The 15,904-nt window shown below is 42.1% G+C and overlaps 1 protein-coding gene across 10 annotated transcripts in view; it reads right to left on the bottom strand.

Annotated features, from left to right (window-relative positions):
- Positions 1-8,717: 8,717 nt before the first annotated feature.
- Positions 8,718-15,904, bottom strand: part of HP1BP3 (heterochromatin protein 1 binding protein 3) — a 38,924-nt gene continuing 31,737 nt past the window's right edge. For 6 of the 10 annotated variants that reach the window (XM_032361454.1, XM_032361457.1, XM_032361459.1 and 3 more), the window contains 4 exons: positions 15,518-15,677; positions 13,585-13,696; positions 11,069-11,182; positions 9,125-10,473 (listed from right to left, as the gene is read on the bottom strand). In XM_032361454.1, the coding sequence (XP_032217345.1) occupies positions 10,179-10,473; positions 11,069-11,182; positions 13,585-13,696; positions 15,518-15,677 (681 nt within the window). In that variant the 3' untranslated portion in view covers positions 9,125-10,178. Of the gene's footprint in view, positions 10,474-11,068; positions 11,183-13,584; positions 13,697-15,517; positions 15,771-15,904 lie in introns of those variants that run through there. The other 4 variants (XM_032361456.1, XM_032361462.1, XM_032361460.1 and 1 more) reach the window with 2 other exon arrangements.

Below are 15,904 nucleotides of genomic sequence, written 5' to 3'. Positions count from 1 at the left end.
GAGGCTTGGTCCGGAATTTGGGCACATTGTCTTACGAGATGTGGGACCTTGGGCAAACACCTTAATCCCTTTAATCCCGAGTGCCTCGTCCGTAAGTGTTACTAACACGTGACTCATAGCAACGTCAGGATCCAATGAGTTATGTGGGCAAAGTGCTTGGCACAGTGCCTGACACACAGTAAGTGAGACACTCGATAATTAATACTAGTTGGTGTTAAACTTTGCTTCTGTCCTTGAGTCTCTTTTACATATGACCGAATGGCAGGTGTTTAATGAATTCCACATATCCAGTGCTCTAGGAAGCCCTTCATGAAGATATGTGAGGGCCTTGGCCTTGAGTACGGTGATGAGAAAGAACTAGATGGTTTACAACTTGTTCCTGCTTTTTGAAAATCTCAATTTATGGAATGCAGGGTACACAAAAGATAAAGGGTTAATTCTTACTAGCTTTTTTTCAAAAAAAGAAAAAAGCGTGTGACTTTGTTTTGAAAAGATTTTTTATTTGAGGGGCACATGGGTGGCTCAGTCAGTTAAGACTCTGCCTTCAGCTCAGGTCATGATCCCAGGGTCCTGGGACTGAGCCTTACGTCCGGCTCACTGATCAGCAGGGAGTCTGCTTCTCCCTCTCCTTCTGCCTCTACGCCCCGCCTTGTGTTCTCTCTTTCAAATAAATAAATTCTTTAAAATTTTTTAAAAAATAAAGATTATTTGAGAGAGCTGAGGGTGGCGGAGGGGTAGAGGGAGGGTCTCAAGCAGACTCTATGCGGAGTGTGGCGCTTGGACTGTGAATTTTATTATTTTTTTTCAGCATGTGAATTTTTTAAAAATTTGACAGGGAGAGAGAGAGAGAGATCACAAGTAGGCAGAGAAGCAGACAGAGAGAGGGGGAAGCAGGCTCCCTGCTGAGCAGAGAGCCTGATGTGGGACTCAATCCTAGAACCCTGGGACCACGAACCTGAGCCGAAAGCAGAGGCTTTAACCCACTGAGCCACCCAGGCACCCCTAGTTTGTGAATTTTAAATAAAGGACTTGCCAATTACTAAATTTGCAGTCCCACTTTGACTATTCAGAGAAAGCAATACAAGTCACAGTTGTATTAACTACCGGCTCTAACAAGTTTCTGATGCATGCAATTAATTCTGATCATACACTTTTAAAAACAGGGATGGGGCATGCCTGGGTGGCTTTGTTGGTTAAGTGCCTGCCTTCAGGTCAGGACATGATCCCAGGGTCCTGGGACAGAGTCCTGCATCAGGCTCCTTGCTCAACAGAGAGCCTGCTTCTCCCTCTGAAGGCAATGCTCCCTGCCTGTGCTCCCTCTCTCTCCCTGACAAATAAATAAAATATTTTAAAAATAAATAAATAAACAAGGGACGGGAATTTGCTTCAGGTCAAAATGAAAAAAGACCAAGGGATTAAAATCAGATGGTGAAACAGGCAAATCGGAAAGAGAATTCTGCTTTCTAAACGCTTCTCAGGATAAGGGGACAGGTCAAGATCTCAGCGGCAGGCACTGCGCTAGGTTCCAGAGATCCTGAGATTTTAAACAAAACATCACAGAGCTGGAAAGATAATGTGTGAAATATATATGTTACATTGGCTCCCGACCACTCAGGATCCCCTTTACATTGATCTTCATCCCTACCCAGGGATACAATGTTTCAAAACCATTAAACACATTTATACATTTGAAGTTCATTCCTTCATTTTTATTTATATATCAAAGTGATGTAAGTGCTTATCTGAGCGATTCCCCCAGGTTACCAAATTCAGTTGATCTAATTCCAGTAGAAGCACAGAATCTCTAAGCTTCTACTGTGCACACAGCCTTACTAAAGGTGCGTTAGATGTAAAAGCTGATGTTTGCATCAAAGGAGACAGACGCTGCGGGTGTCAGCCACCTCCGCGTCAAGCCAACCTAGTTCCGCTCAGGATGGCCACATAAGCCGGTCATTGCTACATCCTTGTCCACCCCGTCTCTAATCCTACATTCTTGACAACACAGCTCCCTGGAGCCATCAGGGTGGGACTTCAACCATTGGATTCATGACTCACTCTTGCAGGAAGCCCAAAGGAATGATCTATATTCAGCAGAGAAAGAAATGACAAAAAAGGCAAGCTGGGGCGCTGGATTCATGAGCCCTGAACGTGCTGGGGCGCGTGGCCAGGTCGTGGTTATTTCCTGATGAATCAGTAACATTGACTGAACTTGCTTGCTCTCACAATCTCCCCTTTTCTCTAAAATCCCAGAATCTCATACTGGAACTGTCAGCTGATGAATGTGAGTGGGAAGTAACACCGCCTCATTTCGAATCTGATCGCCAAGGTGGTGAGCCTGCCACAAACCTGGGTGCAGCAGCTCCTGCACATCTGGCTTTCACAGGGCAAGCTGCCATGCGTTTGCTCTGTAACACTTCCCCATGTTGATAGTTACTTTCAACCTTGAGCACCATTAATTCCATTCTCTAAGGTAACTGTCCCTGCCAACTTACCCCCAATAGTGTACCCTCCCAAAGTAAGTGACCTAGGATACGAATTCAACAACAACAGAAAATCAACCAACCCAGAGATGTGTTATGGGTTGAACTGTATTCCCTCTCTTAAGCTTGAACTGTATTCCCTCTCTTTAAGTCCTAATCCCTAGTGCCTCAGAATGGGACTGTGACTCAAAGAAGGGGTCTGTGAAGAGGTAGATTAAAATGAGGTCACTCGGGGCACCTGGGTGGTTCAGTGGGTTAAAGCCTCTGCTTTCGGCTCAGGTCATGATCCCAGGGTCCTGGGATTGAGCCCAGCATCGGGCTCTCTGCTCAGCAGGGAGCCTGCTTCCTCCTCTCTCTCTGCCTGCCTCTCTGCCTACTTGTGATCTCTGTCTGTCAAATAAATAAATAAAACCTTAAAAAAAAAAAAAAGAGGTCACTCTTCCAGTATCACGGTGGGGGGGTCCCGATAAGAGGAAATTCAGACACACACACACACAGAGGGGAGACAAGGTGAAGACACAGGAAGAGAGCCATGCATAAGCCGAGGAGAAGGACTGGGACAGATCTTCCCTTGGCTCTCAGAACTAGCCCTGCTGACACCTTCAATTTGAACTTCTAGATGACAGAACTGTGGGATGGGCTGCTGGTAAACAACCCGGTCTTTGCTACTTCGTGACAGCAGCCCAAGGCAACTTAAGACTGTGATTAATATAAGATCCCTTTTCACCCATTCAAAATGTGGAGGACAACCCTACGGGCCAGAATGCTCTTCCCATGTATTCTGGTTTGGCAAAGTGTGGAGGTTACGGGATCAAAGAAACGTGATCACTTTTCCAGTTGGGAACCAGAAGGTTAAGTGCCTTGCCGGAGTTCCAAATGGGACACAGACTGTAGGCACCTGTCAGGGGGTCCCGGTTCAGGAAGTGCTTCTGCTTCTGGGGGAGAGGGAAAGGGCACTGCCCTGAGGGTCATCTGCGAGAGCCCAAAGCTGCTGCTGCTGCAGCTGCCATTTTATTTCTAGGAATCGTGGTTTATCTTAATTACTGTGGACTTCACACTTCCTTCTCTTTCAGTGTTACCGTTGATACGATGGCATCCCTCCTAATACTATGGGATAAAACTGGTGCCCTAGATCTAGGCACTCTATCTTGCTACCTGCACCCTACTTGAGCAGGGGAACAAGGGATGGTTCCCATTACTTTCCCACCTGAAAAGTATAGGTCTGAAGAGGACCTTTTTCCAGAAACACTTGTTAGGGCTTTGTTGCCAGAGACAGATCAAATAGAGGAGAACGGATATGTTTTGGAAAGCTGAAGAAAGGCAGTTAATAGTGAATACTCCCTAAAGTAATGACTGTTGAAAAACGTAAGTTGGTAATAGTATTCAATGGAGCTTAAAAAAAATATTGGCGTCTCTGGAAGGCTCAGTTGGAGAAGCATGTGACTCTTGACTCCTGGCAAGAGTCACCTATGTTGGGTGTAGAGATTACTTAAATAAAACTTAAAAAAAAAAAAATTGCACATGGAGCAGGCACAGTTTTCTCTGAGCCTCTCTTCACCCACAGCCAGTTAAGACCCTAGCTTTGACCCAGCTGGCAGCTGATGACTGCCTAGGCCTCTGGTGACCCCAGCTTAGAGGGGACTCCTAGCTCTCAACCACCTGGCTGCCCTTCTCTCCTGCTCCCTGGAATTTGAAACTCAAAGTTATAACTGTTTCCTCTTTTCTTACTCATCTTCTAACAAGCTCCTAGCAGTTTAAAAACCTAATTTCAAAATCTGCTAACTGCTGCCCATTGATCTTTAGCCCAATCCTGTTGTAAAATGTGGCCCGAAAAGTTTTGCTCCCTGAGCTATCAGGGTCTAAAACTGCTAGGGGAGGTGTGGAGGAGAGGTAACTGGCATCAGGTCTACCAAGTCTGGGTTCATGTGTAACTCCACATCACTTACTACACATTTAATCTGGGGGAAATTAATTTGCTTCTGCAAATTGGGGTTCATTTCACACATCTTTGAGAATATATTTGTGAGGACTTGAGCTAGTGTGATTACAGTGCCTAGCAATAGGAAACTACAGTGAATGGTAATTTAAACAAATACTGAACTCTTGTGAAATTAGATATTCTAGCTCATTTATTTAAAGGAAAAAAATGTCTTTCCAAAAATTCTAAAATGCCTTAGTAACCTTAGTGTAGTGATCATGGTTCAATTCTTTCACACTTGATTATCTCACATTACCTTTGGGTGGTTATTCTAAAACAAACAACTGTGGATTTAAACATCTTTCTCTTTCTTTTTTTTAAAAGATTTTATGGGGCGCTTGGTTGGTTCAGTTGTTAGGCATCTACCTTCAACTTGCGTTATGACTCCAGGGTCCTGGGATCAAGCTCCACAGGGGGTTCCCTGCTCAGCAGGAAGCCTGCTTCTTCCTCTCCCTCACCCCCTGCTACTGTTCGCTCTCTCGCCATCTCTGTCAGATAAATAAACCTTAAAAAAAAAATTTTAGGGGCGCCTGGGTGGCTCAGTGGGTTGAAGCCTCTGCCTTCGGCTCAGGTCATGATCCTGGGGTCCTGGGATTGAGCCCCGCATCGGGCTCTCTACTCAGTGGGGAGCCTGCTTCCTCCTCTCTCTCTCTCTGCCTCTCTGCCTACTTGTGATCTCTGTCAAATAAAATCTTTAAAAAAAAAATTTATATACTTGAGAGAAAGCACGCATGCACCGAGGGAGAGAGGGAGAAACAGGCTCCCCGCTGAGCACAGTCTGATGCGGGGTTTCCATCCCAGCACCCTGAGATTATGCCCCGAGCTGGAGGCAGATGCTTAACCGACTGAGTCACCCAGGCGCCTCCAACACCTTTCTTCACACGAGGAAATAAAAGCTCAGGGAGATGAGGCACCTTGGCTGGTAAGTGATGCAGCCTCCAAGGACCACAGCTAGATGTTAGGATCCTGGCCTGAGCAATGTACTCTAGTCACAAGTCTATTTCAGTTTGGTACTGATGAATATTCCTTACTTGATATACTGCACCAGCAAAGTTCTGTTACACAAACAAGCAGAAGCAGTGTTAAGGGATTTATGTCTGATGGGAGAGTTTCATCAGAACAAAAGTTCTTGAGCAGTAAAGTGGGTGAGCAAGGATGCTGGGTAACTCTCTGGGTTTTAGGAAAGTGTATCTGTTGGTACTGAGGGCAAACAAAGCAGAGAGAAGGGGAGACCAGGTGACTAAGGTTTCTCTCAGAATCATGAGTATTAAACACAAGGATTACTAATATTCCAGCTCATGATTACTAAGCAGATATCCTGTCCACAATATTCAGTTATCAAACGATCCCCCTTCTGGCACTGCACTTGGTAGGCCTCCTGAAGTACAAGTTTACGGCTTATAAGGAGGGGAGAGCTGCTTACTCAGCAATGTCATGGTTCCGATAGAGGCTGTGGCTCCTGGAGAAGAGCTCACAAGCATCAGGGTCCCATCAACTCCAAGAACCTGCCTGTAGTAAGCCAACTGCGAGGAAACCAGAATGTGTCCCAAGGCTAGGATTTGAGAATGACCAAGTACTTGTACAGTATCCAAAATACAATTTAGGGAGGCCTAGATAATATTCCCCAGTAATCTGAGATCTAATTGTAATAGTTCTTATCAAACTTCTTAAGCAAACGTCTAGAAGCAAACTTAATAGGTCTCATCTCATTTCCAAATCCTCTCTGCTCTTAAGTCCTTTGTCAGGAACAGAAAACAGACTCCACTGGGTTGCAGGGTAAGAGAATTCAGAACCCTGAGGAACTGCCGGTGGGAAACAACAGGGCAGAGCAGCTAGAGACAGCTCGGCATTCTGAGAGCATGGGTTTAATTATGGCTTTGCCATTTACTGTGACCTGCCGCCAAGTCCTGAACCACATCTGTGCCTTAGTTTTTCCCTTCTGCAAAATGGGGATGATACACAATCACCATCTCATAAGGTTGCAAGGATTAAATGAGATAATGTATGTACAGAGCCTGACTTGTAGAACAAATTCAGTTAGTGTTCACTATTATTATCACTAGTCTTTCTTGTGTTCATAAGTCAAATTTATAACTACACTTCATTGACCATTCAAGGCACTGTAAGCACAGATTTAATAGCAAACAGTGCTAATTACACATTTATACAGTACTAAGAAAAAGAGAATTGCAGATTTTGAGGAAAATGACTGGGGAAGGTGCCTTTCGAAACTTCCTTTGACACACCAGTTGATGACAAAACTGAGTAGGAACAGTTCAGACTAAGTGAATAAATTTAAATAATCGAAGGTAGAAAATTTCTCCAGCAGAAAAACCAGTGAAGAATCTTATGGAAAATGATAGAAGGAAATAATGTAGAAAAAAATGTTAGAGATTAGTTTTTAAAGTTTTTCTTAGTTGGCTAAATACAGCAGTTCATGAATATGGCTGGCTTCCCCTCTTTCTCCTGAACCATCAGGATGGCAAGAGCTATCACAGCTGGAGCAAGAAAAACTTCATAGGTTCTTTATGGTAGGCACAAAATCGGTTAGCAAACCTAGACTAGGGCTGATTAACTTTTGCAAGACAGGAATGATGGAAAGAATGTTAAAGGTATTGGTGTATTACCTAGCTTTTGTTTTCATGTAATTTTCTGGTTAATTATCCAATAGATGTGATTAAAACATACCTCTTTCTTCTAAGATTTATATTGGACCAGGCTTTCTTTAATTAAGTCCGTGTGGATGGTTAACATCTGTATTGAATGCTTTTATCTTATTACTAAGAAAAGATCTGAATTTTCTGTTGTTATTGTTGCAATGGTAGCTCTTCTTTCTCATTGTGTAGGTTAAGAAGCTGACAATCTCTCTCCCAGTATTTTCTGAGACTCCTTTATCAAAGCTAGTTTGTAGATGGTTTAAGAAAACATCAAACAGGGTGCCTGGGTGGCTCAGTTGGTTTAGCGTCTGCCTTTGGTCTCAGGGTCCTGGGACTGAGCCCTACAGCAGGCTCCCTGCTTGGCGGGAAGCCTGCTTCTCCCTCTCCCACTCCCCCTTCTTCTGTTCCCCCTCTCGCTGTGTCTCTGTCAAATAAATAAAATCTTGAGAGAAAAAAAAAGACTACATGAACCACTGTACAGCTGAGCTCAGTCAGTCACTAACAGAGAGAAATGAAGCCACCGATCTGTGCCAGAAATTGCTGGGATTACCTGAGTTTGCGGTTTTCCCTGCTGTAACAGGGAAGTAAAATTTAGGTGTCCTTCTCCTGTAGAATGCCTAGAAGGGAGAAAAACCCAAACATTCCTTTATTTCAAAACAAGTAAGGTGCTTGTTTTTGATGATAAGGATTTTCACTGAAGAGTGCAGTGGCCCTTCTGTCTTTTCCCTTTACGTGATTCTAAAGCAAGGACAGTTTTGTCCTTACCTGAACTTTGTGAAGTTAAAACAATGTCAGAGCTGGAAAGGATTTCAAATGATCTAAACTTCTTCCCCGATGCTGGAGCCCCTGATGTACAATACAGCCACCAGGTGACCGTTCAGGGTATCTTCTTAAAAGCGGTATCGTAAAACAAAGAAACCAACCCAAATCCTCCAACTTTTGACCTCAGAAGAGTATTGTTCGCACAGGTACCCAACACCCATACCTAAGAAATTACTACGTGCCAGACAGCGTAACAGAAAACAGAATTAGAAAAAAAAAAAAAAAAACAGAATTAGGTCTGTAGGGTTTATCAACCCTTCGGCAGTCTCATTTTTTTTTTCTAACCCAAGAATATATGTGAACATTAAAATGAATGGACTCTAATTTCTTGAAAATAAGGACCTTAGCAAAATGCAAAACAATTTTTTTAAACCTCTTACTCATTAAATAACCAGGTTCAATATTATCAAGAGAGACATCATTTACCATCCATATAAAGAATTCAAAAGCAAATAAACTGAAGCTTGTATTTAAAAAGGAAGATGGGGGTGTGCTGCTGGCTCAGTCAGCCCAGCATGTGACTCTTGATCTTGGGGTTTTGAGTTCAAGCCCCACACTGGGTGTAGAGATTATTCTAAAATAAAATCTTTAAAAAAGTTTTTTTTTTAATTAAAAGAAAAAATAAAAATAAAAAGGAAAATGGATGGCAGCTATTCCAAGGAGTAGAAAAGACTCAAGTGAATGTGACTTAGCTACTTCAAAGGATGTACTAAAATTTTTAAATATAAGCTACAGTTCAGCAGCTTTAAAATTTCATGTTTATTCATATTTTTCAAAATATATGTACATAAAAAAAGGAAGATTTACAACAGGAAAGATTGCCTTACATGCAACACAAATTCCAATGGGCTCATGATGGGATCACACATGATTATGGATCTACTTCCAGCCAATCTTCTCCAGTCCATTTCCCAGCTGCACGCTAGGCTGCAGACTAGACCCCAGGAGACAATGCAAGTGGAATGAAGGAAACAAATGTCTCGTGCCTCGGGCAGCACTCAAAGGGGCCAGAGGCACACGCCAAAAAGTTTAAGACAATTAAAATGTCAAGTGCCACAGGGAGGGTAAATGATAACCCAAAATCAGTATTTCCCAAGTAGAAAGCTAGTACTATTGAACACAACTGCACAATACTGAAACAAATACAAATGAGGAAGGTTTAGGTAGTCGGGCTTCATTTGCCCTTCTTTTTTTTTTAAAGTATCTCAAAAAGGAAGCCACTTGCTTGATATCAAAAGTGCCGTGGAAAGAAAGGAGGGGAAAAAAACCCACAGATGAATCTGGAATTTAGTTTATTTTAGCAAATTGTACGTTTTTCCACTTAACATTTCTACATTAGCAATGATGTTAACTCTCCAACATTTCCTTATAAAAAAGGCAAACTGGAAATGACAAGTCATGCTCCAAATATTAAAAAATATATTTAAACATTTGATCAAGAAGATTTTATATGTTTTGGTTTTTGGTAACACAGGTGACACCAGAAATCACAAATTCAATGTATTCCTATATTTCTCCTTCAGTCAAAAATCAAGTGGTGAAGGGAATTTGTGCTTGTGGTTGAGGGAACACAATGCCCTGGGCCAGTGAAAAAAACCTGGAAATTGACCAATATGAAAGTGGCCCAAAGGAGTCATAGATCTTCAGAACCTAATGAAATCATAACGTTTTTTGGCTTATTCCCAAAGCTAAGATGTCTCTGTATTTATATAATTGGAGAGAGAGGGTTAGTGGAGTGGTTTTATAAATAAGATTAATTATTATAGCTATAACTGGAGTCTCCAGGCAGAAGGCTTTACAATTCAGTCAGTGCTATATACTGCCTCTTTTTTACTTCCAGCACCTGACCAGCATCCTATTCATGATGCTTTCTACAAATATAAAAATCTTTGCAACTGTTTAGATAAAGCTGGAAGGGGGGAAAAAAAAAAGCCAAAGCTGACCATAAAAAGAGGGTTGGGGTGGAGGAGGAAAAAATGACAAGTGTAGATTATACAGTTCAGGAAAATCCAGAGTTCTCGCAGAAATTAAAAGGACTGAGGGAAGGGCCAGGCACCAAGAACAGCACCTAAAGCTAACAAATGCCTAAATTGGTTTATTTATATTCCCTCCCCACAATGTTCATAGGGGAGGAAAAAAATGTAATTTTTAAAAGCATCAAAACTAAAACAAATGCACACTGACCTTAGAAAATAAGATTCTGAACTTCATCATGATACCCTTTTTTTTTCCCTATAAAATTTACTTTTTTGCTTTGAAAGATTTCTTCATGTTGGATTTGCCCTTGCCGGGCAATTTCACTTCCTTTCTCACACTGGCTGCAGGCTTCTTTGAAGAGCCACCACTAGGTTTCTTGATGACTGAAGGTGAGGGTCTGGCTTTCTTGGCAGGAGTTTTAGCCTTGGGAGGGGCTTTCTTGGGCGGGGGCCTAGCTTTCCCACGCTGGGCAGCTGGGACTTTAGGTGCAGGCTTGGACACTCTCTGTTTCACAGATGCAGCCTTCAAGGACGCCTTCGCTGGGGTTTTCTTCTGCAACCTGTGAGAACCAAAAAGCAAAGACTATCACTTAGTACTTGAGAGAGTCACTTTGCCAGGATGACCAGATACTTTGCCACAAAAGATCTAGCGCGGATAAAAAGCCACCCATTAAAAGGATAGGAATGTTGTTATTATTCTTTTAAAAAGATTTTATTTATTTATTTGACAGAGATCACAAGTAGGCAGAGGGGCAGGTGGGGGGTGTGGGGGGAACCAGGCCACCCCGCCAAGCAGGGAGCCCCATGCAGGGCTCGATCCCAGGACCCTGGGATCATCACCTGAGCCAAAGGCAGAGGCTTTAACCCACTGAGCCACCCAGGTGCCCCAGAATATTATTTTTTTTAACTGGAGCCTTTACTAAGGATTCATGGAAGTCTATACGTAATTCATGACGTTTTTACTAAAAAAAATACGGGATTATTTTTCTTTGGACACACATACAGATTTGACCAAACAGTAAATTATGTATTCACAGGGCTTCCTAAGCTCAAAGCCCCTGAACTTTCAAGAAGACAAGATCAAATGTTACACAAAGAACTTTCTGAGAGGGATCCAAGTTGTTCAGTCACTATCACTATTACGGCCATTTTTACCTCCTCTTAGGTGGAGGCTCTTCATCGTCAGAGTCTTCTTCTGAGGAGTCATCCTCCTCTTCATCCTCGTCTCTTGAATCATCTAGCTCTTTCTTTGGAAATAGAACTCCTGGGCTATGAAAAGGAAAAAGGGAAGAAAAATTAGGTAAACTTAGGTCAAAGAGAAGTGCCATATGGGACAAGAGAGAAAGGTGAAGCGAGGTGCTATTTCGTGGACATTCGAATGCCACGGTACGAGCATCAGGTCACAGTTGAACTTATTCCGATCACACCGTCATAACACATCTGTAAAAGTCCCAGACCACACCTCATTCTCTTCCTCCTGCCATTTAATAAAACTGATTCTTAATCACTGAGTAAAATGATTACTTAAGCTCTTAATGTCTGTCCAACACTGTATTAGCCACTGAATACAGAGCAGTGAATTGTCTGTAAGGCAGCAAACCGTATGCACAGCAGTATACATTTTTTGCCCTCCTGATACTGGCAAAGACCTCAAAATAATATAAAGGCCGAATCTCTTCAAGTTTTAGAGAAATACAGCGAGGATTTTCTATTTTCTTTGCCCTTACTGATAAAAATATTGATCTCATTGATTAATAATTCCTTAAATTGTAACATTTCATGTGCTTGATTTTAAGAATTAAATTTAATGTCTGAGAAATTTAAGTAATATGCAACCAACCAAGTAACACCTATTTAGGCTTGTGCACAAGGTCCAATATAAGAAACTACACTATACTCTCGCTAAAATAAGGTTTTAAGAGAGCCTGGTTTGCTCAGATATTAATCACCCGCCTTCCGCTCAGGTCATGATCCCAGAATCCTGGAATCAAGCCCTGCATTAGGCTCCCTGCTTGGCAGGAAGCCTGCTTCCCTCTCCCACTCCCCCTGCTTATGTTCTCTCTCTTGCTGTCTCTCTCTGTCAAATAAATAAATAAAGTCTAAAAAAATAAAATAGGGGCACCTGGGTGGCTCAGTGGGTTATAAGCCTCTGCCTTCGGCTCAGGTCACAATCCCAGGACCCTGGGATCGAGTCCTGCATTGGGCTCTCTGGTCAGCAGGAAGCCTGCTTTCCCCTCTCCCTCTCTGCCTGCCTCTCTGCCTACTTGTGATATCTGTCTGTCAAATAAATAAATAAAATCTTTAAAATAAAAATAAAATAAAATAGGGTTTTAGTGGTGCATGTCACAGCACTTTACTAGAAATGAGAGCATAAGAAGACCATCGCATGGGCACACAGGACAGTGCTTGGCCCATGGGAGGTGCTTAACTTATTTTTTAGTGCAGTAATAAATAAAGATAAAAGAGGTTTTCAAGGAAATGGCCTCTATAGTATTGAGAAGGCAAATCAGGATTCTTGGAAGCAGCCAATGCTCTTTATCCTTGAGCAACTGACAATTAAAAAAAAAAAAAAAAAAAAGATTTATTTGTTGTGAGAGAGCGAGCGAGCATGAGCAGGGGGAGATGTAGATGGAGAGGGAGAAACAGATTCCCCACTGAGCAAGGATCCCGATGTGGGACTCAATCCCAGGATCCTGAGATCACCACCTGAACCTAAGGCAGATGCTCAACTGGCTAAGCCACCCAGGCACCCTGAATGATGGACAATTAAAACATACCCAATCCTCTAATACTCTTCTTCTCATTAGCATTTACTTAATAAAGAAGGGCTGTAAATAAAATCTTAAAAAAAAAAAAAAAAAAAAAAAAAAAACCTGGGCGCCTGGGTGGTTCAGTGGGTTAAGCCGCTGCCTTCGGCTCAGGTCATGATCTCAGGGTCCTGGGATCGAGTCCCGCATTGGGCTCTCTGCTCAGCAGGGAGTCTGCTTCCTCCTCTCTCTCTCTCTGCCTGCCTCTCTGCCTACTTGTGATCTCTCTCTGTCAAATAAATAAATAAAATCTTAATAAATAAATAAATAAATAAATAAATAAAGAAGGGCTGAACATAAAAATGGCCAAGGAACTCAAAGAATTCAATGCCTGATTGTAGGAACGGATGGCTAACAATAAGCTCTGGCAGGGTAGCCCAAATCCCGACTCCTACATGAAAAGCTTTTACTCTAAAACCATATTGCCTTAGGTAGGGGCACCCAGGTGACTCAGTCCGCTAAGCATCCAACTCTTGGCTTTGGTTCAGATCATGATATCAGGGGTCATGAGACTGAGCTCTGAGTTAGGCTGTATGCTTAGTGTGGGAGTCTGCTTGAGATTCTCTCTCAAGGTCCTGGGATCAAGCCCTGTATCAGGTTCTCTGCTCAGCAAGGAGCCTGCTTCCCCCCCGCAACCCCATCCGTCCCTCTCTGCCTACTTGTGACTGAATGTCAAATAAATAAATAAATAAATAAATAAAATCTTAAACAAACAAACAAAACCAAAACAATACTGCCTCAAGAAGTCTTTACTTTCAAGTAGAACAGTAACAAGTTAATAAGTTAAAAGCCCAAGCCTGTAACCTAGAATCAGATTTTAAATTTATAATGACCAACACTTCACATTATGGGCTAGCTGCTTACCTGGGATAATAGGGAAAACAGAGCTGGAAGGTGCCACTGAATCCTTTGCCAGAGATCTGTTCCATCCACCCATTCTTTTCACATTTCTGCAGAGTTTTCTTCAGCAAATGCACTGAACAAAAAATTCAGAAAGAAAGTTGTTTATTAAATTTGATAATTACCTCAACTCTAATCAGTTATACATCAATTTACTGTCCTGTCACAGATACTAGCTGACATGTGCTAAGGGAATTCTTTGTGGTCAAAGGGATGAATAATTCACTACACAATTAAGTGCCCATAAATTTGAAAAGGTTAAACTGTCACAGCAAGAGATTTAGAGACCATTAAGCCAAGTTCCGAATTTCACAGAAAGGAAAACAGGAGCTCAGAGTGGTGGTCACTTGCCCTACAGTGGCACAAAATGATTAAGAGCCAACTTAAAACTAAATCTCTCATCTCCATTCATTCGAACATCCCCTGAATGCCCGTCTGTACTAGGAAAATCATCTAAGAGAATTATCTATAAAGAGTAATATCACAGCAAACCACAGAATACTATGCTTCTAAAGGCCTCACCGACTCTCATCTTTCATATAGAGACACATCAAAACTACATTTTAAGGTGATTCAGTGTCCACAATACAGTAGCAGTATCAGTAAAACTGAAAAGGTTAATAACCCAACTTCATCTTCTCTTCTAGATACTCAACCGAAAGGGAAAATCATGAAATGGTTTGTAAAGGGTCAGCAGACACAGTAAACACAGTACATATTTTAAGGAAGGAAAGAATAAAAAAAGTCACAGCAGTTTTCAAAGTAATGCATGAAAAAAATGACCAGAAAGTATTCTTCTGTAACATTAAAAAATTCATACTGCATATATGCTAAGTCACTTAATATTAAGGCTTCAAAAGTACTTTTAATTAAAATAATACAGTCTAGTTTGCATTTTGTTACTTACTTTCCACATTCTTTACCTACACCACTATGCCTAGTCTAGCACCTCACTGAGAAAACATCCAGCCACATTACTCCATATGTGACTGTGCTGCTAGGATGAGACTTTGAATCACAAATCACTACCTGACAGGGTAAATACACTTCACTGGAAAAAAAAAAAAAGCATTTTCTGTTTTAGGGCTTAAAAGGCAATGAGAAATAGCAAGTCATATTTTAAAACACCAGCTTGGTTTCAAGGTGAAATTAGATGCTTTAGTAAATATTCAGAAAGGCAAAAAGAAACTATACTTGAGAGTGTCCTGAACCAAGGATTTATCTAAATTACAACAAAAATATATATGAGGGGCGCCTGGGTGGCTCGGTGGGTTAGGCCGCTGCCTTCAGCTCGGGTCGTGATCTCGGGGTCCTGGGATCGAGTCCCGCATCGGGCTCTCTGCTTGGCGGGGAGCCTGCTTACTCCTCTCTCTCTGCCTGCCTCTCTTCCTGCCTCTCTGCCTACTTGTGATCTCTCTCTGTCAAATAAATAAATAAAAAATCTTTAAAAAAAAAAAAAAAAATATATATATATATATATGAGAAAAACCTTTACAGCTAAATCAAATCAAATCCTGATCTTCAATAGAGATTGTAAAAATTAAGGAAAAGGGGACGCCTGGGTGGCTCAGTGGGTTAAGTGGCTGCCTTCAGCTCAGGTCATGATCCCACGGTCCTGGGATCAAGCCCGGAATCGGGCTCTCTGCTCAGCAGGGAGCCTGCTTCCTCCTCTCGCTGCCTGCCTCTCTGCCTACTTATGATCTCTGTCAAATAAATAAATAAAATATTTTTTAAAAATTAAGGAAAAGCTTTGATAATTTTTCTTTGTTGTTCTTTGTTGTTCCCTCTTAGTTTCACAGTCGGCACTTAATGCTTTGTCATTAACAGCACGGGCTCTAAAATGTTTCACAAGGTAATTCCCCTGAGCCCAGTCACTGCATACAACTCTGAGTCTTACTTTGATAGTTAGAATTGGTCCCTGGGTGGTTCTCCAGGACATACTTCTTCAAAGCAGTGGTTGAGCAGGTCTTCGGCTCATTCATGGCAGCAATGGCAGACAAGATTGCATATTCCATCAGGCTTCCACCAAGCAGGGGTTTCTCCCCTGATTTCTTCAGCTGTTTTCCAAGGAGGAAGAGAAAAGCATCAAGACAACACTCTCCCAAAGCAGGTCAAGACAAGACTCCTCTGCACCAGGTGGGTCGGAGTTCCTGCATTAGCACAGATATGTTTTACAATAAATTGTCAGGTTAGGGACTTTCTCTTCCCACTCATCAGGTATTCAATCTGACTGAGGAGTCCCAACCCTCCTATGGCCTCTCCTCTCTCCATTTACCCTTCCATC

The sequence above is a fragment of the Mustela erminea genome, chromosome 10 (assembly GCF_009829155.1).
Source record: "Mustela erminea isolate mMusErm1 chromosome 10, mMusErm1.Pri, whole genome shotgun sequence".
In the NCBI taxonomy this organism is placed as follows: Eukaryota; Metazoa; Chordata; class Mammalia; order Carnivora; family Mustelidae; genus Mustela; species Mustela erminea.
This window is presented reverse-complemented; position numbering and strand designations above follow the sequence as displayed.